Raw genomic sequence first — 26,674 nt, 5'->3', positions numbered from 1 at the left:
CATTAACAATTTAATTTGAAATTTTGAAAGGTCTCTTTCTAACGCCTTTCTTTGTCGAACATACACGACGGTTTCCGGGAACTGCCGAAACGGGAGTCGCGTTGGTTTCCTTTAAATGTGGCCTTAACCCATTAACCAAGGCTGCGCTGTGCGTCCTGGTATTTCCTGATTAGTGACAGATGATGGTAATGGTGGAGTCAGAAAGATTTGTTTGGGAACCAACTTGGAGAGTATTTGTTATGAATTGTTAAAAAGGTATTTGTGATGAGCAATGTGAGTTTTCTGCATGTTAAACCAATTGTTCAATCATAACGGTTTGTTGCACCTTTGAATTTAATTTCTTTATTATTTCAAAATTAGCAACAAAGTAGTAGTTTTTCTGTACGTTTTACCTCTAAGGAGCATGTTAAAGATTGCGCAATGTAGCGTAAATGTTTCAGCGAAGGAGCATAGCTTCTACGATATGATTACGTTACCCGTTATTAATGTGTGAATAATATGAAGGCTGGGTTTACTTGTCTCGCTTTAAATGGTGTCGTCTTAGACTGCGTGTTAAAACACTGACAATGCATGCACTTCGTAAGTTTACTGTACATTTGATCTGTTATGAAGTGCCTTTTTGGCTATTTCGTGATGGAAATAGCGGCGGTTATAATCTACACCTGGAAAGAAGGTTTTTTACTTGGGTATGGAAGATGAACTGAGCATTGTTTTATGAGAACGGCAAGGTTATGTGTTTGCACACCCCACTCATTATTTATCAAATCACAATTGCATGTTTTTTTCAACGAAGTTTGATGTTGATTTGACATAATGCCTAAGGATTCCGTTCTAAAATCGTTTTTTTTTTATGATTGATTTAACCACATACATTAACGGAAAAAAAAATCTGTTTTACATTGAAAACCTGGAAACCAATTCAGGCATCAGAGGTTTTAGTGGAGCACTTGGAGTAAAGCTCCTCAGCCTCCTTCCTGGAACTGAGCCCTGCCTCTGACTCCACTCTGCTGCTTTGTGCTGTTTTGCCAGGTGAGTGGGAGGTCCCACTGTCACTTTGCCAGGCTTTGTTCTGTGTGCAGATTCAATGGAGCCTTCAGAAGAAGATTCGCAGACTACTGCAGTACCGCCCCACGGCATCTCCACAGGTGATATTCTTACTTCCCCACCAAATCAAACTGCAGAGCAGACCGAGCTCAGTATTGAAGTCCAGCCGTCGTAGTGGAGGAGAAAAGCGGATGATCTCGTGCAGATGAGCCTCACTCTTTTGAGACTGTTCATTTGAAAGGACTGATTCTAAGCTGTCCTGAAGGCTCGTGCTTTATCTGTTCTGTTCAGAAAATGCAGAGTTTTGAGTTATGAGTCAATGATGTGGTGGCCCCGCCAGTTATAAATTAAAAATCTCTGGCTCTACATTTAAAAAGAGTGCGTTATCTGGACCAAAGCTTATTTACTTATTGGAATTCAATAGGATACTGGAATCTTGTGGTTGACACTGCTGGTGTTTTCACCACCAGAAAACTAGATTGAAGATAATTTCCCCCTTGAATGTTGCCATCGCTATTGTCTTCTGAATAGAAATGTGGTGTTGGGTCACTGGCTCGTGTCTGTTATTGTTGGATATCGTAACTTCCCACAGATTGTAGTACAGAGTCTCCGGAAGCAGGCGACCGCGGAGAGCTGATGTTTGTGGATGAGAAGGCTGTGGAGAAGCTGGCAGATGGACTTATCAGCCATTACTTACCAGAGCTACAGAATTCAAAGCTGGCCCTACAGGAACTGACGTAAGTGCCATTTTAAGGAAAATATCAGCTTGCCTGAAACCCACATAAAATAGTCATTAACTGGGTCATCTGCGCTTGTGTTGATGAATGTTGTGTTTCGAAACAGGCTAAAGAAAGCCTTTAAAAACAAGTTAATAACACCATAATACCACAGTAGAAGCCATGACTTATTTCTTATGCCTGTTTTCTAGCATTACTCTGCTCACTTCATTGTGAAATTCTGGATGTTTGTCATATGTCTGTTTTGTGGGCCTGAACAGCACCTTTTTTAAAATACAGACTAAAAGAGCAGCAAACGGAGAATTCAGTTCTTGCACTTCCAGCACATACTGTAGTTCTGCTTAGTCAACAGTGGAGAGTTAAGCATGGAGAAAGTGTAACACTTAGAAACCCACATTTGACGTTTTCATTACCAACATTAATGGGTACTGAACTGTCTTGTTGAATGAATATGAAATGTATTTTATAACACCTGCTTTGTGTGCATTTACAATTTTATACTCCTTTTCAGACAAAATCAAGTGATATTGCTAGACACACTTGAACAAGAAATTGCAAAATTCCGAGAGTGCAGTTCACTTCTTGATATCAGTTCCCTGGTAAGTTTGTTCGAGCTCGTCACACGATAGTTTATATATTGACACGTACTTATTAGTGACAGTGGTTACCAGTGCTCCCTCGCAGTGCTGTGGCCCTGGGTGCAATTCCAGACCTGGGATGCTATCTGTGTGGAGTGTGAGGCATGTCCCTCACTGACAGAATCACATGCCTGCAAGTGCCCAGGAGGCAGCAGGGGTGGCTGACAGTGGAGAAAGTCCTGGCCGACTAGTCCCACCCTTTCCTCTGCAGCGCTCAGTCACTTATGGCTGGTGACATGGGCAATCCCAGTCACAGTCAGCTAGTAACATGACCCAAGCTCGAACCTGTGATTATAGAACATAACCTGCACTTGGGCAGCACCAATACCAGTTGAGCACCCTGGATGGATTATAGCATTATAAATTTGACATACTGCCCAATACCCTCTCAGCTGTTTATAGTCTTAACTTCTAAATTATCTCCCAAATGCATGTTAGGGTGGGTCTGAGTGACTTTATTCCTGGATCTGATTATAGCAGGGTGTCCCTCTATTTTCAGCATGGAAGTGTTCCATACATATTCTGCAACTTAACTTTGTTTAGTCTTTTACATTAAAAAAAAAGACTTTGACCTGAAAGGCTTTTTATCTGACCATTTTGTTTGCAGTTTGCAGAAGCAAAACACTACCACACTAAATTAGTAAATATAAGAAAAGAAATGATGGCGCTTCATGAAAAAACGACCAAACTAAAGGTAAGCAAATGTTTGACCAGTCTTCGGTCTCTTGTGACAGTCAAGATTTAGATACATTTAGACAGCAAATATGCGACTTTCCTACCCGACATTGTCAGATTTAAGCCAGGCTGAGTCTGGTCAGACCTCTAAGGAAAACGCACTTGTTGGTGTAAGTGGTACCAGTGGACCTGTAGGTGGCGCTCCTCCGTCTTGACCAATGCTTCAGTCTAGTGACCAGGGACAGTATGCTATAGTAGGTGCCATTTTGCAGATGAGATCTTAAACCAAGGTCATGACTACTCGTTTATTAAAAATCCCATGACACTTCTGGTACGACTGGGGGTGTTAATCCCAGCGTTCGGGCTAAATTCCATTCTGAATTGACACATCCCAACCTTCCTAAATGCCCTCCTAATTTCCATTAGCACAGTAATTGCTCCCTTCCCCCTATCTGCAGTGTCGCAGGACACAGGAGCGGCATGTCTGCCTCTCGTTACCCGGGGAAGCCAGTGCTGGATGAAGCCAGCCCCTTCTTGTTAATAGAAACTGCTTTGGGTCAGTTAGAGATGAAAAGAGCTACTGTATGTGAGCAGCATTATTCGTTTAAAAAAAGAATCTTTGAGCTGAGCACGGATCATTGTGTATGTTAAAAGTGCTTCCAAGGAATAAAGAAGGATCTGAGCATTTAAGCGGAAGTGAATTTATATGTACAGTATGTGTGAAAACAATTGGTAAAAGGACTTAAACATTTGTGGATTAGGTAACCTGATAATGTCTTGCATTTAGCCTTTGTTTTTATTGCCAGTAAATGGCATTCCAAGGAAGAATAAATAAGATTGAAACTGAGAAATATAGTCATGTAGTGACAGGCTCGAGAAAGTACTTCATCCCTTAAGTCACAGTTATTGCAGATCAGGCCTTCTTCTAAATCGGTCTCTAAAATATCTACCAGGGTACTTCCGGAACGGAGTGATTCACATTTCTCTATATATGTATAATTTCTGTAAAGTGCCTCGGGATTGCTCTGGATTAAAAGGTGCTCTATAAGAATAAAACTGATTGATCGGTGCTGTGGTCTGAGAGCAACGTTTCCCTGCCCCGTCACAGAAAAGAGCCCTGAAGCTGCAGCAGCAGAGACAGAAGGAGGCCCTGGAGAGGGAGCAGCAGAGGGAGAAGGAGCTGGAGAGGGAGAGGCAGCTCATCGCGAAGCCTGCGAAGCGCTCGTAGGCCAGGGGGGGGTCTGCAGCTGAGGCTGTGGCCAGCAACGGCGCCTGTCCTGCCGAACCCCAGATGTTCTGTATCTGGTTGAACAGAAGCTTTCTCAGCTCCAAACAGCCGGCTGTTACCATTACCTGCTTCGGCACCGATGGACTCTCAACGGCATTAACAGGGGATTTTACTTGCACTGAGTAAATTGATAAGGAGTATTAATTAATGCATTGCCTACTCAATGCAACTTATTTTGTGAGCATTTGCTCTCTTTCCACGTAGTTTAGAGGAATCTGAATTCAGACCCCCTGCATGGCTAAGCAGACTGTGCTCTGAAGATGTCGGTGAGGGAGAAGCAGCTCATCGGTGACGTTTTATTCTCCACGCTCCCCTCGCGACCAGCAGAGAGCGGATGTCACATGTTCTCCCCCTGTGTTTGTTGTCTCGTTGTTGCACAGCACAGTGAGCAGTGTGTACGGGTCAATGTGTGCCGGTCCTGAATGATTCTGTCACATTTTAATTCACAGCGGTTTACCTTGTACTTTTAAACTTAGGAAGAAACTCTTGCTTTGTTTACATTCTTGAATGTATCACCTGGTCAGGCTTTTAATATCATAGTTGCCTTAATTTTAATTTCATTTATTAGCAAGAAATGTTGTGTTATTTCTATGGATTAAGATCTCTTTGAATTTTTTTTTTCTTTAAAAAAAGTTACTAGGCTGTTATTTAATTTTAAATTAAGTGGAAAAAATAATGCTGTTGGATATGAAAATATAACGCTACAGTTAATTTTGCAAAATTAGATTAATTTGAAAAATGAAGTAGTCATTTTTATGTTACAAAATAAACTAACCTCAGTGTTAAATATTTCAGGTACTTATTACAAATTCTCAAGAACAAATGAGCAGTACTGTTCAAATTACAGTGCCACTGCAGTGCTCTAGTAGTGGACAATTATAAATAAAAGTATTTTAAAGTTTTCTAACTAGGTGCAAGAATGTTGCATTTGACTTTAGGTGTAAGATACTGTAATTCCTTTAATATAACATGATTTATAGGCAGATACAGAGTAATTAAAGTTTATTGAGCCAAGTTTTGCTTTAGAATGCGTCTGCTTCGCGTGTTATTGGAGAAAAGTAAAGATCTGTTGTATATTTCCTCCGTGCTGTTAAGAGTGATCTTTGCAGCATTGTTTAACCACAGGTATACCACTATGGCTGTCCTGGATGCTGCCACTCTCTCCTGCTAAGCCCTGTCTTGCTAGAGGCATTTGATTGTGTTTGAAGACAACAGGCCCTTCTGACTGAGGCCCTGTTGCTCCTTAAAAGGCCAGGAAGGTACTGAGAATCCTTGCAGATGACCATTAGTTCAGCAGCTATTACAATCAAGGGAAAATTCTTTGCACCCTGACAGAAATAAATAGTTGAACAGCAGGACCTGCTTCGCCAGGCACTACAGTTGACCCACAGCCCCCCCTTGACCTCTGCCACGTCCAGGATTTCGACAGTTTTATGATATTCCAAGTGGATATGATCCGATGCAAAAACAGTGCTCAGACATCGCAGGGTCAGGTCGTCATGTTTCTCACATAAGCTAAGACTGTTCCTCAAGTCCTTAGAATAGGGGTCCACAGGCGGGGTGCTGGAGGACTGAAGGATTTTTAGGTCTCTTTAAACCAACAGCAACTGAAAAGCTGGGAGAAGACGTTAAAATGGTCCAATTAAGCCAGGCTGATGGATGTTTAGGAAAAGATCACTTTATTGGCCAATGCGCTCTGACTCCAAGCCTCTCTCCTTGTCTGTGTCTCTCATGGAGAGTAAATTGGCATATGTGAAAAGACAAATTCCTAATACAATTGTATATGGCCTATAAAGTGATCTTATCTTACCTTAAAGTGGTTGTAAATCCAATACTGTATCTCAGCTGTAGCAAGACTTCAAGTTGTCTAATTACCGGTACAGTAACACACAGGATTGCTGGTAACAGAGAGTGGTTGAAAAAATAAAGGAAGGTTTCACGTTAATGTCAGAATCTCACTATTGAAATCTTTCTGTATGGTATGGATGCTAAAAGTTACTAGTTTTACTAAGTTGGAAGCTGTTTTGTGACACCATGTGGCAGATATCTGAAATTACAACTTGTTGATTCAATTTAGGAATCAGGAGTATTGTGCCGAGTCATTTCTGCTACCATAACAGTCCTAATGTTGTGCTGATTTAATTGCAGATATAGAAAATACTGTGAAGGACACGGAATTCTTATTTTTGTTCTCACTTTTTATCATTTAACTTTGTTAGCTTTCACTTTTTTCTCAGCTGGTGCCCTTACTCTGTGGTTTTCAGAGATGTCTCTACATTACCAACAGCTACATGTATAAAAAAAAGGGGTTTAATTGTCTCATTAGGAAAATATCACGTTGCACAAAACTGAGATCTGTTTAAGGACCGGAGTCATATACTCAGTCCGCAGTATAGGTCACTGAATCAGTTAAATGTGGAGTTCTTTGGATGAATGTAATTCTTGCCTGTTGGTATGCAAACATTTCAAAGTACTTTATCAGGAAAGAAAAGATTCATTATCGCTTAATTAATGCCTTTACTGAATCATCAGTTGTTTAATTAGCAGGAGTAAACATGCCTTTCAGACCTTTGCTCACAGAAAATTAAAGGCTTATGCATAAAACCTGCTGGACTATGGCCCTCACAGTCGTGGGCGAACACCTTTGTTGTAAGTGATCAACTTGAAGTAATAAAAAATTGTATATATTATACAAATAAACATTTGTCAAAGAAATCAAGCGGGCATGAAGGTACAAGGCAAGGTGTCTCCAAAGCCCTTCTGGGAAGTTTGAGACTCTTGACGTAGAGGATCTCGGGGCCGATGCCCGGTCATTTTAATGGCTCAGCTCACACTCTGCTCCTGTCAGGCGGTGTAGCAGTCCTGACTTCTCCGCGCACTTGAAACCGATCCCTGGGATTCTCTTGCAGTTCCTGTCGGGAGCAGGACCACTGATCTCCTGCACAAGTGTGTCCTAAGGGGGTTGCCTAAAGCTTGACCGCAGCACCAGTCGAGATCAGTCCCACAGCTGTTGTGCCGATGGCTGGGCAGCTCCCGGACTGAGCATGTGTACTTCCGAGTTTCGTGCTGACCTGTGCCCAGGCTCTGAAGCCTCCTATTTAAATGTCGGTGATTCTTTTTTTCCTTTCATGTAAGAAACAAGAAGTGACTATAAATAGCACACTCACTCATAACGAAGGGGTGCTATCCCATTCTCTGGTGTTTGCTCTGTACTCGTGGTTTCACTACTGAGGGAAAAGTTACAAAACTCCGAATTACACAACTGGACGCTCAGACATTGCGGGTTAGTGTCGAGACGGGAAAACGCCGTCGTGTAATCTGCAAAGGGACAAGCAGAGGTTAATATTGAAATGAAGAAGAAACGATGTTTCGGTTGTCGCGCTTGCTACCAGCAAGGGTGCCAGCAGCCATATCACCCTGCAACTCACAACTGGCAACCCACTGAAGCTAAGCAGGTGTGAGCCTGGTCAGTACCTGGATGAGAGACCTCCTGGGAAAACTAAGGTTGCTGCTGGAAGAGGTGTTAGTGGCGCTCACCCTGCGGTCCATGTGGGTCCTAATGCCCCAGTATAGTGATGGGGACACTATACTGTAAACAGGTGCCGTCCTTCGGATGAGACGTAAAACCGAGGTCCTGACTCTCTGTGGTCATTAAAAATCCCAGGGCGTTTCTCGAAAAGAGTAGGGCCAAAATTTCCCACTGGCCCTTACCAATCATGGCCTCCTAATAATCCCCATCTATGAATTCGCTTCATCACTCTGCTCTCCTCCCCACTGATAGCTGATGTGTGGTGAGCGTTCTGGCGCACTATGGCTGCCGTCGCATCATCCAGGTGGGGCTGCACATTGCAGAGTTCATTGGGGAGTCCCCATTACCTGTAAAGCGCTTTGAGTGGAGTGTCCAGAAAAGCGCTATATAAGTGTAAGCAATTATTATTATTATTACCACACACCTAAAGAAGGATTCATGAGCCGAAACGTTGTTTTCGTGTTTTTACTTGTTTTTACTTTTACTTATTACAGATACATTGCTCAGTGTCTATCAGTGATATAGTATTCGGCATACACTATAAAACAATGAAACACGCGAGATATTTTATTACTATGGCAATAAAGTACGCCATACAAATTCACAAAAGCTCTGCAGGGCTCTCAGCTCAAGTCAGCAGTTCAGCATTTACTGTAGCCTTTGGGGGAGGGCGAAACAACGAGGACCTAACCAACTGTTGAAAAGGGGTGTTTTATGTAGGGTTTTTTTCCGTGAAAATAATTCACCCCTTGAGTGTTTTTGAAGTGAAAATGTCTTAGAGGAATAACACCAAAAAGCATAAATATCTATTACTGTAAATATTTTGTCTCTACAATAAAGTCGGTTTAAATGTTCCCTCAGTTTTCCCTGCAGTGGGAGTGGAGCACCGCTTTGAACAAATTGTTCAGAAGTTGAGAGGTGAGGTCTGTCTGTTGAGCGAGCACAGCGGTTCATCCATTTATACAGGACGGGCGACGTTTGATGGTGAGTTTTTAGTAGGCTAATGGCATTATTAGTCGTATCATTTGTTTAAATGCGCTGCAGTGCAGATCTGACGGCTTCTAGCGCAGCGGCTACTCTGTGCGCCACGCAACCTGTGTCAAAATCACCTTAAGGAATGTATGTAGCCGTGGCTACCGCTGAAACAGCTCGGTGCACCCGACTCTCTATAACTGATTTTAAGACAACTACGCGAAAAATGTGGCAGGGTAAAACTTCTGTTTCCAGGTCTATCCTAGTCTACACTTCTGGATGTCGACGGGATTTTTAACAGAAGGCCTGTGTGAGTGTGAATGACAGGAGTGGCTTGTCTTTCGTTGTTGGGCTTAGTTTACGTAGAGACGAGCATGTTTCTGCGATTACTGTTTTGCGCGGTAAGCGATTTGTACTTCTATTACAATTAGCTTTAGAGATTAAAGCAAATTTTCGGCAATAATGCTGGCTGTAAATTGTTATTTCGAGAGAAAAGTGAAATTTCTGGAGATTAGGCCTGCAGAATCACTTACATTTGAGACAAGTCAGATTGTCACGAATGCAAACGAACTTGGTCCCCTGAGGTCGCGGGTTCGGCGTTGAGTGGTAGCAGCGGGCATACCATCTGCGCGTGGCACCCAGATTGGTGTTTTTCACCAATGGTGTTCTTTTAATATTGTTTCTTTGTTAATTTAATATTTTCTTTAATGTCTCAGGAGTAGTCACCCCTACCCACACGGTTTTCCCGTGACCTTTTTCGTGTTGTTTACACCTCCACTCGGAATAAAATGAAGTACTAACTGTTGTTTGGGCTACTTACAAAACGCTTGGTATCCGAAGTTGGTTCCTAATTTGTCGGTGATTACTTGCGATTAAGATAGTGGATTCTACTAATTATGTGCTTCTATCCCAGAGATCGTCTGATACCTTTTATGGGGTATTTAAATTCTTCTAGTACTGTCCCATCAGACCTGCGTAACGCAGATATAGGCAATAGTTACTTTTGTGTCGCTGATCTAAAACTTTGAAAAGTCATCTTGCTTTACATCCGTCTCGTTAAAACAAAACAAAAGCACATAACAGTCACCAAGGTCACATGAGAAATAAGTGAAGTTCTATAAAACAAATATTTCTGCACCTTTAAATAGAACATTATTTGATTGCAACAGTAGATTGGAAAGCATTATCCAAATATATTTATATTATGCCAGTATTTGAAGCACTTTTTATAAGTTAAAGGATTTTAAAGCTTCTGAGTTTTTCCAAAGCTAACCCGTATCTCACAGACTGTTAATTCTTTATTAAACTGTCAGTTTGTTTTATTTTCCTTAAAAACAGCATTGTCACAACTTCCATTGCACCGTTTCTTTCCAGTGGGTTCAAATGATCTGCAGAGTAAGGATGAGTCTGCAGTGAACTTTACCCTAGAAACTCGAGCAGTTAATGCAGACAAGGAAATGCTGGAACTGCAGGTGTGTTAAGATGGGAGCTGGGATTGGTACAGCCTGAAATAAACCTGGCTGCCAGAGAGTGATGTCATCCATAATACTTGAAAGATCTGGGATTCATATTTCTTATATCTCTTTTGTGTTCTAGATTAGCCTGGCTTGTCTGCAGGGGTGCAGCCCTGACCTTGACTTAACATCTAATTTCTGTTCTAATAAATAATAATAATAATAATAATAATAATAATAATAATTCCTTACATTTATAAAGCTCTTTTCTGGAAACTCCATTCAAGCCTAGACAGACACCAATAATAATAATAATTAGAAGAATAAGAAATAATAATAATTGCTTACACTTATATAGTGCTTTTCTGGACACTCCACTCAAAGCGCTTTACAGGTGAATGGGACTCCCCTCCACCACCACCAATGTGCAGCCCCACCTGGATGATGCGACGGCAGCCATAGTGCGCCAGAACGCTCACTACACACCAGCTATCAGTGGGGAGGAGAGCAGAGTAATGAAGCCAATTCACAGATGGGGAAAATAAGGAGGCCATGGTTGGTAAAGCCCAATGGAAAAACATGGCCTGGACACCAGGGTTAGCACCCCTACTCTTTTCGAGAAACTCCCTGGGATTTTTAATAACCACATAGAGACAGAACCTCCGTTTTGCGTCTCATCTGAAGGACGGTGCTTTTTTACAGTATAGTGTCCCCGTCACTATACTGGGGCATTAGGACCCGCACAGACTGCAGGGTGAGCGCCCCCTGCTGACCCCACTAACACCTCTTCCAGCAGCAACCTTAGTTTTTCCCAGGAGGTCTCCCATCCAGGTACTGACCAGGCTCACACCTGCTGAGCTCCAGTGGGCTGCCAGCTGTGAGTTGGAGGGTGATGTAGCTTCTAGACTTGCCTCCTGCCTTGAGTGGCAGGGACTCCGCCCTGATCCTGACTTGACGTCTTGTTTCTGTTCTAGATCAGCCTCCTGGCTTGAGTGCAGGGGTTCAGCCATGGCCAGTTCAGTTCTGCGTGTGCCGCCCGGCCTGCGGAGGCACAGTGTGAGTGTGCGCCAGCTGCACGGGCCCAGCAGCTCCCCCGCCAGCGAGCACTACAAAGTGCTGGTGGTGGGAGGAGGGAGTGGAGGAATCACCATGAGTGCTCGCATGAAGAGGAAGGTCGGGGCACAGAATGTGGCCGTCATTGAGCCTAGTGAGGTAGGAGCACTGCTGCTTTGTCACTGGGACAGTGTGATACTGCTAGGGGGGCTATCTCAGGGGAACTAATTCCGTGATCATCACAGCGGCGGTGTAGGAGACTAATAATGACAGCAGGGGCAGCTAATGAGCTTCATTACAGTCACATGAGACAGGGAGTCTAGCTGTTAAGGATACTGGATCTCTCGCTAATCTGAAGATCTTCTCTATTTTTGGCCCCTCTCAAAACGCGAGAAAAACATCTGCACGCTGTCCACAGTGAAGCCATAATGAGCCAATTGCAAGCAAAATCGAGCTCCGTGGGAAGGCTTGAGCACCTCTGTGGGCCGCTCACTAGAGGGACAAGGACAGGGGCGCCCAGTTAGCTCTGTTCACGTGGTAGGACTCCTGGTGTAGGTTTGTGTGTTAACTCTCACACTTTCACAGGAGATGAAATGTTTTGCAGTTATATATATATACAGCGTTTCCATGCATGACTTGGCAAAAAGACAGGTAGTACTTTTACAGATAGAACACAACACGAGTCCATCTGGGTCACAAGCTTCAATGTTGGTCCCTTTATCTTGGGAATTTTCGGCCCTGCTCCTTGCATCCTCTAGGATTGAAGACGGAGCTGATGTTTAGCCTCTGATAGGAGATAAATGACTCCCTGAAGCTGGTACCAGGGCTGGTGGTGGATTATTGTTTGAAGGTCTTTTTGCCAGATGTGTGATTGTTTCCAGCTCTCTGTTTGTTCATGAACACCTCCTGTGCTTGTAGAATCATTACTACCAGCCGCTCTGGACTCTGGCTGGCGCTGGAGCGAAAAGCGTCGAGTCCTCGCGGCGGTCCACTGCCAGCCTGGTGCCCTCAGGGGTGAAGTGGATCAAGTCCCGAGTGCAGGAGTTCAGCCCCGACCAGAACCGCATCCGCACTGACGACGGCAAAGAGGTACCCCCTCCTTCCGAGACGGAAGCGTTTTCTTTTCCGCTCCTCGCAGTCCGGAGTGCAGAATGTGGACCAAAGTGGTCCAGTTGCTCCACCCCAGCGCTTGGTCCCCTGAGGTTGCGGGTTCGAGTCTGGGTCACGTCACTAGCCGACTGGGACTGAGATTCCCCCAAGCAGTCGTCTGAGCGCTGTGTCCGGGGGAGAGTGGGGTCACTCAGCAGGGACTCTCTCAGCTCCTAGCGACACAGCGCCCCCTTGTGACCTCCGGGACTCTTGCAGGCTGGTGGCCTGCCCGCTGTGGAGTCCAGCCACACGTCCTTATTCTCCCATGACTTGTAATCATGAGCCAAAACATGAAAAACAAACACTGGCTATTGCAGAAATAGGGAGGGTATAATGAAAGAAAAGATTTTGTTTTTAAACAGGTCAGAATGATGAAGGTACAAGAGCAGTAGAAGGTTGACTTACCCTTGCCTGAATTTAGTGGTTTTAACGCAGTACCACACTGCAACAGTGTTTGATGTCTTGCCTAAATCAGGATTGTAACTCTTAATGACAGGTGATAGTAAACATTTAAACTGGTGCACTTTTTGCTATTTGCACTCTCCTTACCATGTAGTTAAGTAGAACCTACAAGGAACCAAATGACAGTTTTGGCTGCATGTTTGCATTGAACTAATCGGGCACAGCTTAATTAAAGGGGGCAGTGTGAATGAACCTGCGAGAAACATGACCAGGCATGTTCAGTAAGCGGGAACATGGAGGCTAAGGCTTTTGCAACAGCAGTGCTGTTGATGTTGTTCTGTTATTATTGCCCAGCTCAGGTGTTGTTCACAATATTTACAGTGCAGTAGCTCAGTCTGAAGGCAGCTCCAGGGCTGGCTGGACTGTGACCTTTCATTTCTGTTTTTCACCTTTCAGCTGATTATTTGTCTGTTTGCACCTGGAAGGGAGTCTTTCCACAGGCAACTGGAACAATGGAGCAGCACGATTTAGACAGATTGGTCCATAGATGGACGGCACGCTCCATTGTGGATGAATGTTTGTGGATGAGGGCTGTTTGTGATTTTTATTCCTTCTGTCACGAGTGGTTTAAATGTTTGCATTTTCTCTCTTCCAGATATCGTATCAGTATATGATTGTGGCTCTTGGACTCCAGCTGCATTATGAAAAGGTACTGTCTATGTTGCTCTTGTTAGCAGCGGTACATCAAACCAGGAAGAATTAGTTAGAAAACACAATGTTTTATAATGTGCATTAATGGCAGCTCAGCATGAGTGCAGTGTGTACTTCAGGGTGGTGAAGGGTTCAGGTCTGAATGGAATTTAATTGATTACCTCTGTGTTGTTTGTTGACAGTGCTTGTTTGTCCAGTTAGTTGCATTTCAACTGACACCCCCCCCCCAAAATAGGGAGTTCTCAAACAGCAGGTGTTCGCACTGGCTTTCTGCTAATTACTAATCCGAGGAACCTTTTTTTTTTACCTTTAAGAGCTGAAAGAAAATGAAAAACACCTAAAATAGAAACTGATTTGCCTGTCATTAAGCACAAACCAGATGATATAGTGATCAGAGTCAGAACTGAAAACCTCAGCCTTTGGGGTCTCTCATCTGAGTACTGAGCAGGCCCAAACATAATACAGTATGCTTCTGAGTTCTGATGAGATCAGGGCACTATTTTCTACATACAGGTCAGGGGCCAAAAAAATGGATAATCTTGGGTGAATGAGGGACAGCAAGCACATCGAAGGCAAGGGCGTCCTCACAGGTGTGGTGTGTAGTGTGCTAATTGAGCAAATAATTACCAGGATGCTCAGATTCATGTGCAAAAACACCAGAGGGGCCCGGTTGCCTATAATAAGTATGGCTGCAGTGACTGTGAAAGAGGGATGATTGTTGGGGTGCTGTCCTCAGGAGCGTCAGTGACCAAGACAGCTCAGCTTGCTGATGTTTCACAGGCAATGGTGTCTAAGATGATGTCAGCATGGAGGCAAACACATCAACAGCAAAGGGCAAGTGTGGGTGGATCTTGATTTCTGTGCATTAATTCAAATTGCAAGGACGGACTGCAAATTTCGACCCTGGAGTGCAAGCAGCACCTTTCAAGAAAGACCGTCTGCAGGGAGCTCCATGGAGCTGTTACAATAGTGTGGTTACGGTGAACAAACGCTAACCTCTCACGGCAGTGCCTGATTGCATGTCCAGTGATGCAAAGAGCATGGACAGCAAACCAGAGAGCAGTAGAAAAACATGTGATGGGCAGATGAATCAGCCTTCATCATGTTCTAGTCAGACGTTTGCACACAGAGCCAACCTAAAGAACTTCCAGCAGTGAAGGGTTCTGGTGGTTCTGTAATGTTGAGGGGAGCATTTTCCTGGCATGGTCTGGGTGCACTCAATCACCCAGAAGGCAATCCCACAGGCCAATGCTACTTGTTTCTTACCTGCTGGGAGGGGTGTCCACAGAACAGATGTGGTCACCTAATATTTTGACTGGCAGCCAGCAGCCATATGACTCTACAACCCAAAACTGGCAACTCACTGAAGCTCATGAGCTGTGAGTACTGGCCAGTACCTGGATGGGAGACTCCCTGGAAAGCTAAGGTTGCTGCTGGAAGAGGTTTTAGTGGGGCCAGTAGGGGGCGCTCACCCAGCAGTCTATGTGGGTCCTAATACCCCAGTATAGTGATGGGGAAGATATACTGTAGATAGTCGCCGTCCTTCAGATGAAACGTAAAACTGACTGAGGTCCTGACTCTCTGTGGTCATCAAAAATCCCAGGGCGTTTCTCGAAAAAAGTACAGGGGTTACCCTGGCATCCTGGCCAGATTTCCCATTGGCCCTTACCCATCATGGCCTCCTAATAATCCCCATCTATGAATTGGCTTAATTACTGTGCTCTCCTCCCCACTGATAGCTGATGTGTGGTGAGTGTTCTGGCGCACTATGGCTGCCGTCTCATCATCCAGGTGGGGCTGCACATTGGTGGTGGTGGAGGGGATCCCCATTACCTGTAAAGCGCTTTGAGTGGAGTCTCCAGAAAAGGGCTATATAAGTCTAAGCAATTATTATTATTACTGGTATCTGTCTGTCTAGGCCTTCTCTGTTACCAGATCTGAGCGTTTGTGAGATATTCTTAGACTTTCAGGTGGAGGAACGGGCACCACATCCGTTCTCGAATTCTCGATGCCGTTGGCCACAGTGCGTACAGGCTGATCTGGCCACAAGTGGGAGCCCAACACCTTATTAAGTGACTTTTTTATCCACTACCTGCTGTGCTCTTATAGTTGAATCTGATAGAATATACAAAATAGGCGAATGTTGGACATGCGATAAGGAGGAATTCGGCAACCTTTACCCAGTAGTTTGAGATGTGCATTGGAAAGACATGATGTTTAATACAAGGCTTGGCTGGCCTAAATGATTCTTTTTTTGGTCTGTTGCTTTTTCAAACCAGCTCCCCTTCATTATAAAGGTCTCTTATTGTAATTCAGGTACAGATTAAAGGACCTCTGACATCTATTGTGTAAAGGAAAAGATAAGATTAAGGTTCCATATGCCTCATCTCATGTCCTTTGTGATTTTCCACTGTTTAATGTTACTGTCTGATGCAATACGGAATTGTTGCTTGGCATGTGTGTTTGGTGAAGATGTGACTTTTGAACCAGATCGTAATTATATTGCTGCAGGGGTTGTATTCCTGCAAATATATAAAAGAGCACATCTGCTAAGCAGGAAATTAAAGCTGTGTAAATACAATTTACTCGCAAGTGCTCTGAACTTGGCCAGTATAAGATGGGTCCTCTGCAGTCTGCTCAAAGTGTAGTGTTGACAGATGAACTCTAGGTGGCAGCACAGTTCTAGTCTCAGACAAATTCTGACAACTTTCTGAATGCACTGAAAGACGCATCTTTCGTTGTTAGTATTTGTTTCTCTAACACGCACTTGAGCATTTTCTAGCAAAACATTTTCATGCCACAGTATAATATGTAAAGTCGACTGATGCAGAAGCGATAACATCCTCCTTGTGTCGGTTGGCAAAGGAATTGCTCACTTCTCAACCCGATGACGCGTAGTGCAGATGTACACTGTACTGACTTTTTTTTAAAAGTGCTTATGAATAAAAAGGTGATGGTATTACAAATATTATGATAGACATCCTGGTATCAGTGGAATGACCTTTGTGTCAATTTACAGTTGATTGCTGTTGTGAGTTCTTGGTATGTTTTTAACAGCTTATCCGGATCAGGCTTAACCACTCAACCCATCGTTTCAGGTTAATGTACGTCTGCTATGAGTAAACAAGCAATTACTCTTTATTTGAGGATTTGTTTCTTTAAAAGGGAAGCTTTTTTTTAAGGTAGTAGGTATCACATTACAGTATGCGAGAAACTCCATTGATGCTAAATATATTCCTAGCTCATTTATTCAGTCCATGGAGGAACAGCTTATGGTTTGAATTTGCCTTGATAGTTGTTGCACAGTCCTTCATGAGCTCCAGCAGTGATAAGTAATCCTGTGCACAGCCCAGTTCTGTGGAAGTTCAGCCTCCCCCTCAGTGAGTATCTGGCGCTACTGATGAGTCTGATTTGCTTCGCTGGCTTGACCGCCTGAAGGGCTCGGGCTGGCACGGGGTTCCTGATCGATGACCACCGTGTGGTTTTCGCTTTGCTCTGGTCAGAGCAGATCAAGGGCTTGCCCGAGGGGTTTGAGCACTCCAGGATTGGCTCCAACTACTCCGTGGACAAAGTGGAGAAGACCTGGAGGGCCCTGCAGGACTTCAGGGAGGGCAACGCCATCTTCACCTTCCCCAACAGCCCGGTCAAGTGTGCCGGGGCCCCGCAGAAGATCATGTACCTCTCCGACGCCTATTTCCGCAAGGTGAGCGAGGGTTCAAGAAGACAGGACTGAGCTTGACTGTTCTCAAAGTCCTGACTTATGTTCTTGTCCAACTGATGGGACATCAGATCACAGCCCTTGACTGCTCTCTGCTGCAGTCTCTACGCATGCTAGTAGCCCCAGCGTATTTCTTACAACAAACCTGGAATGTAATAGGCGCATATGTAGTTCATTCCACTCTTTTAGGCTAATGGTTGTGAATCTACAGGTCATAATGTGGGTAGGTTTTTTTTCTGCCTTTGTTTTAATTTATATGTAATGTACTTCAGTTTTCTTTGCATGCGCGAATTGGAAGACATCTGTTTTCTTCAGTGGTATTCTGTATGAGAGTTCTTCTGCTGGTTACCTGTAATATGTAACTGTTGCCAAGTATAGGCTCTGTAAGGGTCCTGGGAACACCCCTGTGTTTTTGGACTGTGTCTTTAATGTACTTAAATGGTGTGGCAGTAGGTCTGTGGCTAAGGATCTGCACCTGTGGCTGGAAGGTTGCCGGTTCAAATCCCGCAGTTGGCAGAGGAATCCTCTGGGCCCCTGAACAAGGCCCTTAACGCCATCTGCTCCAGGGGTGCAGTATAAATGGCTGACCCTGCACTCTGACCCCTAGCTTCTCCCCCTGTCTGTGCAAGGTGAGCAAGGTGGGGTATGCGAAAAATTCCTAATGCAAATTGTAAATGGCCAATAAAGTGATCTTATCTTATCTTAAATGGACCAAAATGAAAACCAGGTCGCTGCTGTAGGTGGTGTTGTTGAACAGTAGGTGGCACTTTGCTCTCTGCAATAGGATTTCAAAACCGCTGCCCCAGTACAGTGGCCAGGGACAACAGTAATATGGGAGTTAACCTTAAAGATCCCATGCTGCATAAGAGAACGGGTGTAAACTCTGATGTCCTGGTTAAATTCCTCTATGTGCACGTGCAGTCAGAACTCTCTTTTTGAAATGCACTATATAATGGAATTAATTATAAGTTTTACTAGATGTTTACCAGCATGTTGTCCATGTTAACAAATAAAACAATCCCAGTGCGCAATGTCCAATATATTGTGTATATAATACCTAAATATAATACTGTACTTAACGAGACCTTGCGTTACAGTAGCCTTTTAAATAGTCTGTCAGAGACTGCAGACAGCACCTGAAGCCACAGGTGGGTTTAGACTTACTGACTGTGCAGCTGCTTTGCAGCTGTTTCTTGCCCGTGTGACCTGCCCAACATTTCTGTTTTTAACTTTACTACAGACAGGAAAACGACCCAAAGCCAACATCATTTACAATACTTCCCTGCCTGTGCTGTTTGGGGTAAAGAAATACGCTGATGCCTTGTGGGATATTGTGAAGACTCGGGATCTGAATGTGAACCTCAGACATAACCTCATTGAGGTCAGGGCGGACAAAAAGGAAGCGGTGTTTGAAAAACTAGACAACCCCGGAGAAACTGTGGTTTTAGAGGTCAGTGAAACCATGTTATCCCTTTGGCTTCGTGTAAACCTGTCTCTTCATTTAGTTTCTGGCTGTAAATGGAAAACATAACCATTCATTAAAGACGCTAACCATTTCCACAGTTATTTAGCAACAAGCTGAGGAGGATGGAGCTGTCTTCCTGTCTAAGTAAATAATGAATCATCATGGCGAAGGAGAAACTGCACTGAGGCTCGGACTGGAACAGAAGAAGGTCTTTGGCCAAAATAATGTTTTAGCACATCAAAACAGGATATGATTTCTGTCCCCAGGTTACTATTTTAGTCCCTTCTTAGCTGTTTTCCCCTCTTACCTTAGTTACATGAACATGACTTGATAAGTTACTGTATATGCCGTTACACCACCACGAAACTAGAAAAGTAATGAAACAAAAGACTCTTGTGCAATGTGGCTGTTTGACAAAAGGGACGAGAGATCTGCTGTTCGTAAACTGGAAGTTACAGTAATTTGCAATCTGAATGCCTAATCACTTATTAGATAAAGTTATGATACAGTGGCATAAGCTTGCAGAAGAAATTTGGTACCTTGTACTGCAGTTCTTCCTTCTCCGATGTAGCAGAATATGTAGAGTATTATGCTGGCCTTTCATGACTTCCAACAGTTCAAAAATGCAAATCTAAGTTGTATCATAACATAGATGCATGTATGTATGTGTAACACAACATTAAGTGTAATTTAATGTTTAAATGGACAAGTGATACATTATTTTTTAACTTGGTACGTTCTTTTAACAAGCAAGAACCGTAAAAGAACACACACAGAGCATATGATATACTAGATTTGGATTTTCAGAAGGAACAGAAGATCCTCCTAAAAAGTAATTCTCAAATTATATGTGGTGGGTATCTGGGGAAATGTTCGTGTTTGGATTTAGAACTGGATAATGGATAGAAACCAGGGTACATTTAAGGGGTTAAAGCACCTGTTGGGGTGGTATAATTAGTGGATTGGCACTGGGGCCTGTAGCAGGATGACCGATCTCCCTAATTCATGTCAGAAAAGATCCTGGCATATTCAGACAATCACATTTACAGATGATACCAAAATAAGAGGATAAACGAGAAGTTGTAGATGGCATTCAAGACAAGCCCTGGCAGACAAATGAAAAAAACATACATGCAGGTATCGGAAACATGCACCATTGCCACAGAATAGAAAAAACGGAACATACAGATGTGTAGTTCAAATAATAAATTAAGGGGAGTTAAAATTGTACAAAGTAAGACCTTATTTAATATTATTATATGATTATTCCCTTTATTAATTTAATTTGGTCTCCATATTACAACAAAAGCTCATTACGCTGAAAGACCCTTTCTCATCTTGAACAGAGACGACTGCAAGGATTTGATACAAGTATTTTAAATACTTATATCAAACAAGCACTGACAGAGTCATCCTGGTGGACTTGATCAAAATAAACACACAAACACGCACTAGAGGACACAAGTGGAAGATCGTTTGAAACTGAGAAGAGGAAACACTTCTTCACACAGAGGGTTGTGAGGTCAGCAATAAGCTGATGCCCCGGCTTTTGGGGAAAAAATGGTTGGGTGAGATTCTTTGATTAATGAGCTGCTTACTACCAAAAAGTTTAGATGGGCCAAATAGTCATTCTGCATTCACCTGAGGTTACCATGCCTTAAGGATGTGGCCTATGCCCATGGAATTTACATTTTCCAATAAAAGACAGATGAAAATAATAAAACCAGGATCTGCAGGCAACTCCCAAGGTATTCTAATATAGTAAAGAAGCTAAGCCCAGCCGAGAGCAATACCAGAGCTCCGCTATTGTGCCAGGAAACTGTGGTTTCAAGAAGAAGAAAGATCTCAAACCCCGGTTAGCCCTGCCCTTGTTTTCTTAATATGTTACTGCATAACAAGAGAAAAAAACGTGCAGCTTGTTGTCTTTGCAAGAGAGTCTGCGCGGTCGTTTTGTTTTCAGAAACAGATGTTTGCCTGCATGTCAACATCCATCCCAGTAGCCTGCGAGCTAGCGGTTTTCAGTTCGGGCAGCTGTTCTCTTCAGTGCCCTCCATGTGTGCCGAGCGCTACAAAACATCCGGCCTGAAATCTGAGGTCCTCTGTGAGAGAAGGGTGTGTTTACATGGGACACCGCGTAACTTTATTGAGGGCTACAGCAGCAGGAGTTAAGACTACAGGAAGTAAAGGGAAAATTACCTTTTCGTAACTTTACGTAAGGCTGATAGTTTGCTGGGTGGTGGCAGCAAAGTTCAGATCAAGTCTATGGAATAAAAAAACTCAAGATTCCAGGAGATCTGTCACATAGGCCGTTGAATTCAGAGAAATCTCTTCTCTCCTTGTCTGTGACCTCCTGTGTTTTAATTTTTCATGCAGATAGTTTAACCCTTTTCCAAAAATGATGATGAACTTTTTGTTTTTTCCAGTATGAAATGCTCCATGTTACACCTCCAATGGGGCCCCCTGAAGTTCTGAAGGGCAGCCCCCTGGCAGACGAAGGGGGGTGGCTTGATGTCGACAAGGACATGCTGCAGCACAAGAAATATCCCAACGTGTTTGGGATTGGAGACTGTACTAATCTCCCGACATCAAAGACGGCAGCTGCAGTAGGTAAGCTTGGAAACGTCCTGCCGAATTCAGCGAAAGACCAGGCCGGGCTCTCGGCCAGCCTCCTGAGCCCAGAGATGGATGTTGACATCTGGATGGACCTAACTTTCTGGATGCAGAACCAGATAACGTCTAGTCGTGAAAGACTCTCATGCGTCCATGAGTGTGTGATAGGAGTAAGAAAACAAAAGATTGCTTTTCAATATTGATGACAGGGTAGGTTTTGAAAAGGCTGACTTAAAAGAAACCGAGGATCACAGATAATATTTCAGGTGGAGTGGTCAGTTTCATAGCTGAGATGCACAAAGGGTTTTGAAAAAGAAAGGTTGGGAGGTGTGGACTTTATTGCCCACAATACTCTGGTCCAGATGACCCTGTGGTAGGTCCCTGAGCATGAAGTGCAGCATGGTTTCACTGTTAGGGTGTGAGGAAAGGAGTGCTGACAGCTCCCATGTTCGCCTGCAGTGTAAATCGTTTGTAGTGAGAGGCAGACATTCCTCCCACGTTCCCCCTCGGTCATTCCAAAACAGTGAGTCCTGTGTTCCAGTCTGAGTCACAGACTCTCTGTGTGGCTTCCCAGTGCCCCACTCTTCCAGAACAGAACTTTTCCTGGCTTCTAAATTCAAAAGGAATGACCAATGGAAAAGATTATTCCCTCGTTGGTGTAAAGGCAAAAACAAAAAGCGTGACAACAAAAAAGTTCAAGTTTCAGTTTAATTTTGATTCTGTTTTCCAGGGAGCTCTTCGTGTCGCAGTAATAAAATAGAAGGGTATAAAAAAATATTTTTTTAATCAAAGCAGAAGTTGGAATGGTTGAGAAGGAAGTTGCGATCAAGTGCACCGACCTGCATAAGCAGACTGCATGGCTAAAAAGGGCTACAGGAATTTGCTCACACACGAGGATAGAATTGCAATAAGCTCAACCCAGCAGACATTAGAGCTCTCTCCAGATTCATAGTGTGCCCTGTCTGAGTCAGGAGTAATACTGTATTGTGAACTGGCAAACAACCCAGTAGACTGATGCAGTAACAGAAATGTAAAATAATCAGAAGCCTGGTGAAGCAATTTAATATCCACGATATGATGTTTAAAAATACATTTAATGTACTGAAATCTGCTTGGTCATGACTGTAGGATTTTTATAGCCTTATTTATTATGTGGTTTATTAATAGTTAAAGTCTAGGGTGCTGGTAGCCGCAGGAAATGTGCTGTGTAATTTCAAAGGATGACTCTTGTCACAGTGGGTCAGATTGTGGCCGGCCGTCTGTCTGACTATGGGGGATATCTGGCTTGAGTTGGGTATGCCTTTTGTAACTTTAAATTTAATTCAAAACATGTCCCATGTAAGGAGTGTTAAGTAAGAACATGAGACCACAGTGTTGCCTTGTCTATCCCTGTTCAGGAAATAGGGCAAGACAAGTAAAACCAAGAAAATGAAGCGTAAAAAGAGGCCGGGAATGGAAAGAATTGTGTTTCTCTTCCAGCTGCCCAGTCTGCTGTTCTAGACAGAACGATCTCAAAGGTGATGAAGAATGAAAAACCTAACAAAAGGGTAAGGTGGGCAGTGTGTGCTCCTGCTGTCTCCAGGAAAGAGAATTAAAAATTAATTTGATTTTGTCCACACAGTTCAGTTATTTCCCGTCTTTAATTCTCTGTGGCTTTTACCCCTTTTTGTGTTAATGTCAAAATTCTGACTTTAAAAAAATTGCAGGTCCTTTAAAAGGTTGGAAATATAAAATCTATATTCCTGCACTTTTAAGAAATTACACTTCTAGCACTTCTTTCAGTGCTACGGTACGTGCATTTTTCCGGAGCCATGTTGTTTCAGGACTAATCACATTTTGAAGAACAATGTGTCATTTAAATGAATGTATATTGGCAATTTCAAATTTAACCTATTTGTCATTGCTTCTTGTTTGGCATGCAGTATGATGGCTATACATCATGTCCCCTGGTCACAAGCTACAACACCGTGATCCTGGCGGAGTTTGACTACAATGGGCAGCCACTGGAAACATTCCCCATCGACCAAAGCAAGGAGAGGAGAACCATGTACTACATGAAGGCAGATGTGATGCCACATCTGTACTGGCACGGCCTTCTGAAGTGAGTTGACTAAGGATGTAGAAATTAAGGAAAAAAGGCTTTTGGATTTATTTGGCCATACGATCTATAACAAAAGTAAATATATTATTAGAACTGCGTGCAATTTACCAGATTAAAATAAGGTTAAAACCGTACTCTAGCCCAGAGACTTCACAGGTAGGAGCTAAACCAAGCTTCTGTAGTGTCATGTGTACTAGGAGTTCAAGACGCCCCACTGGATGGGACACTAGTCCATTGTAAGGTGGTGCCAGCATTGCTGATGCCTATTCGTACAGTTGGCGTGACTGAGGTAACTGAGACAGCTTGTCAAGTGTCCACAGCAGAGACTCAAAGCTCCCATCCTCAGTGTTAAGATCTCTTCATTTCTTTAGTCCTGTACACGACTCTTCACCAGGAAAATATCCAGCTATATAAATGGGTAAAAATGTACATGACTTTGGATAAATGAGTAAATATCTTCTTGAGTTATTAACCAGTAATTGTATTTCTGGTGTAAATGCGATGCGTTATCTTCTTATACCACGCCGTGCATTGCCCCAATCAAGACTGCGGGTGCCGCTGTCCTCATTCGTGTGTGTGCTTTTCCCAGGGGACTGTGGGGAGGACCAGGCCCGTACAGGAAGATAATGCACCTGGGTCTGAAATAGACGGGACACACTGCTGACCGCTTCGTCTTCCTGTCTCTCTCCTGTGTGTCACGGTCACCTGACAAAGCCAACGTCCGTGCAGGTGACCGGTCCTGATTTCTTCAGCTTCTTCTCTTCTGTCTGGGTTGGGGATCATTTGAGTTTCTGTAACGCAACGTTTAAACCAGGTAGTAGTGTGAAGCAGTGTTCGGGTGTTTTAGAAGTGGAAGTTTGTGGGTCCATTTCCCAGATGGGTTACTGCTGATCTACCCCTGTGCTTAAATTCACTTAGATTGTTCTGCTGTATGAGTGAGAACAAATGTAAGTCAGTATGGATGAAAGCAAAATATATCACAAACAAAAAAAAATAGAATAGCCTAGTTTCTAACCACAAATGGCAAACATAATTTGCCATGCACAAATTGAAAAACAAGGTTAAAGATGACACAATAAATGTGTGAGGCTAATGACATTGCTAAACTGCAAAGCAACAATGAGCATTCAAGTGATTTGGGGGGACAGAGTACTGCTGGCAGTCAGTATCAGATGTTACTGATGAGAGGAAAAGTACTTTTTTCTATTTTCATTTTTAAAAAATGTTTGTTTGAAATGTATCATATATATATATACTGTATAATGTAAAGAACTGACCAGCTTTCCAAGACTCCAAACTCATGGCAGTAATCAGCCATCATTACGCACACATGCGTCGGCCTGTATGACTCAGGGTCTCACCGGGTCCAAGAACCAGGTACTGCTGTGTTTGTCTGCTGATGTAAGCATATGTGTGTTAAGTGTTTATACACTGCATATGAGTTTGTGAATATCTAATAGAAGAGTCACCTGTGTCTATGCCTCAGTGATTTCTGTCAGCATAAAGAATGTGCAAGTATGAGAATGAATACTGATGTTCATTTCGATTAAGAGCCACATACCTACCTACCTTACTGAAATAATGCTTTCATGTTGAAATTGTAACACTGGTTGCGTGCTCTGATTTGTTTGGCTTTCTTCTCAAAGGTAATTTTACTGTTTCAAATCTGCACACAAAATAGAAGCATTAATAAACAAAGAAGCCTGTCGAGTTTGTTTGTGGATCCACTTGGAGAACATTGCATAATAATTAGTTCTGGATACATTGAAATTGCTTGACAAAACATTCAGGACTCTAAATGGGTCAAATGAGAATGATGTCAGAACTCAGAACTAGTCTGTGTCTTCCATGGGCTCAGTCTTTAAGCACCCTTCATGCGTGTTGCTCAGCTCCTTGTGGCAGACGCTTGTTAGGTTTGTTTTAGCAAAGAGCAGTGTTTCTCCTCTCCAGCCAAAATGGTCAAAAGCTTCTTCTGAAACCGGTGAATCATCAGGATGCAATATGTCTGGATTCAACTGGAACATAACTTCACCCTGCTAGAACCATTCGACAGCTGGAGGAGGGACGCTGCTCTAGACTTCCTGCCTGATTGACCTAGTACTGTGCCATAGCTCCAGGTGACGACTTACAGCCCTCCAGCCCTGGTCCCGGAGAGCCTCGGCCCAGCGGGGTCTGTAGGTCACCATTAAATCACCGATTTCTAAAGTCGCTGCACGTTTCCATTTCACTGACTTAAACTGGTGATTTGTTAACTTAAGTAATTTAGAGATCATTTACGACTCCAAGTGAAAACCTCTTCAGCCTTCAAGGACCCCAGTTCTCTTGATTGAACCTTACAAGTGATGCCAGTCTTTAAGAACAGGTGATCTCCACGACTAACTGGACTGGGACTCTCCAGGACCAGTGCCGCATTTCAGATGTGTTGTTTTAGTGAGGACAATCTGTTTGGGCAGGACCCTGCCTATATATCCTCAGATTCTTTTGACCCTATAGTTTTTGGAAATGCATTTTTTTAGTGATTGCTCTGATTTTGTGATTATGGACCTTTATTTCTATGCAACATTAATTGGAAGTGCTTTGTGTCATTTTAACAATATGAATGCATTTGACTGGTTAATGGGATGTGTTGTTATATTAGTTTTTTTCTGTTTTTTATACATTTATTAAAGACTTGATTACTTTGTGCCTGGAATTGTTACAATAGGTGTTTATGTTTGTGTGTAACGTAGACAAACAATTCGACTAAATTAACTTTATCAACCAAATGAAAAGCGTAGTGTATGTTGGTAAATGGTATACCGTGCTCCTGCTAATACATAGTGTACAGTGGTCATCCTAAACTCATCAATTTCAAAAGTAGCAAACCCCTTTCAACTACTTCAGCAGTTTGTCCAATTAAGCAGTTTTGAGATCAGTGGAATTGGAAATGTTAACATCCTATAACATTCAAGGCCACAAGTTCCTGATTTATGTGTTAAATAATTAAAATGACTAAGATCCCATGTTTCAAATTCTTAAAAATAAATGGGTTAAGGGTTGTGGGTAAGAGCTGCTGTGTTGGTGACCAGGACCGGTCACGTGTGTCGCCTATTTCAAGTGCCCCAGGAGTGTGGGCTGCAATGCTAGCC

General features: G+C 43.1%; 2 protein-coding genes across 3 annotated transcripts; both read left to right on the top strand.

The window, feature by feature from the left end:
- The first annotated feature begins 104 nt into the window (after positions 1-104).
- Positions 105-5,410, top strand: bloc1s6 (biogenesis of lysosomal organelles complex 1 subunit 6). Of its 2 annotated transcripts, none has more exons than XM_088640809.1 (6): positions 105-255; positions 1,030-1,145; positions 1,637-1,781; positions 2,293-2,380; positions 3,027-3,113; positions 4,203-5,410. In XM_088640809.1, the coding sequence occupies exons 2-6, from the start codon at positions 1,085-1,087 to the stop codon at positions 4,320-4,322; spliced, it is 501 nt and encodes a 166-aa protein (XP_088496935.1). In that variant the 5' UTR covers positions 105-255; positions 1,030-1,084; the 3' UTR covers positions 4,323-5,410. The 2 variants fall into 2 exon arrangements, with proteins under 2 accessions (XP_088496935.1, XP_088496936.1); XM_088640810.1 differs by having other exon boundaries at positions 137-273.
- A 3,156-nt stretch (positions 5,411-8,566) lies between these two features.
- sqor (sulfide quinone oxidoreductase) lies at positions 8,567-26,238 on the top strand. The gene is made up of 10 exons (XM_088640804.1): positions 8,567-8,895; positions 11,312-11,549; positions 12,309-12,479; positions 13,597-13,650; positions 17,161-17,355; positions 18,611-18,820; positions 21,259-21,442; positions 22,925-22,992; positions 23,368-23,546; positions 24,136-26,238. Exons 2-10 carry the CDS (start codon positions 11,346-11,348, stop codon positions 24,191-24,193), a joined length of 1,323 nt encoding a protein of 440 aa, XP_088496930.1. The 5' UTR covers positions 8,567-8,895; positions 11,312-11,345; the 3' UTR covers positions 24,194-26,238.
- Positions 26,239-26,674: the final 436 nt, after the last annotated feature.

The sequence above is a fragment of the Lepisosteus platostomus genome, chromosome 7 (assembly GCF_059453375.1).
Source record: "Lepisosteus platostomus isolate fLepPlt1 chromosome 7, fLepPlt1.hap1, whole genome shotgun sequence".
Classification (NCBI taxonomy): Eukaryota; Metazoa; Chordata; class Actinopteri; order Semionotiformes; family Lepisosteidae; genus Lepisosteus; species Lepisosteus platostomus.
The sequence above is the reverse complement of the archived record's forward strand: the minus strand, read 5'-3'. Positions and strand labels throughout refer to the sequence as shown.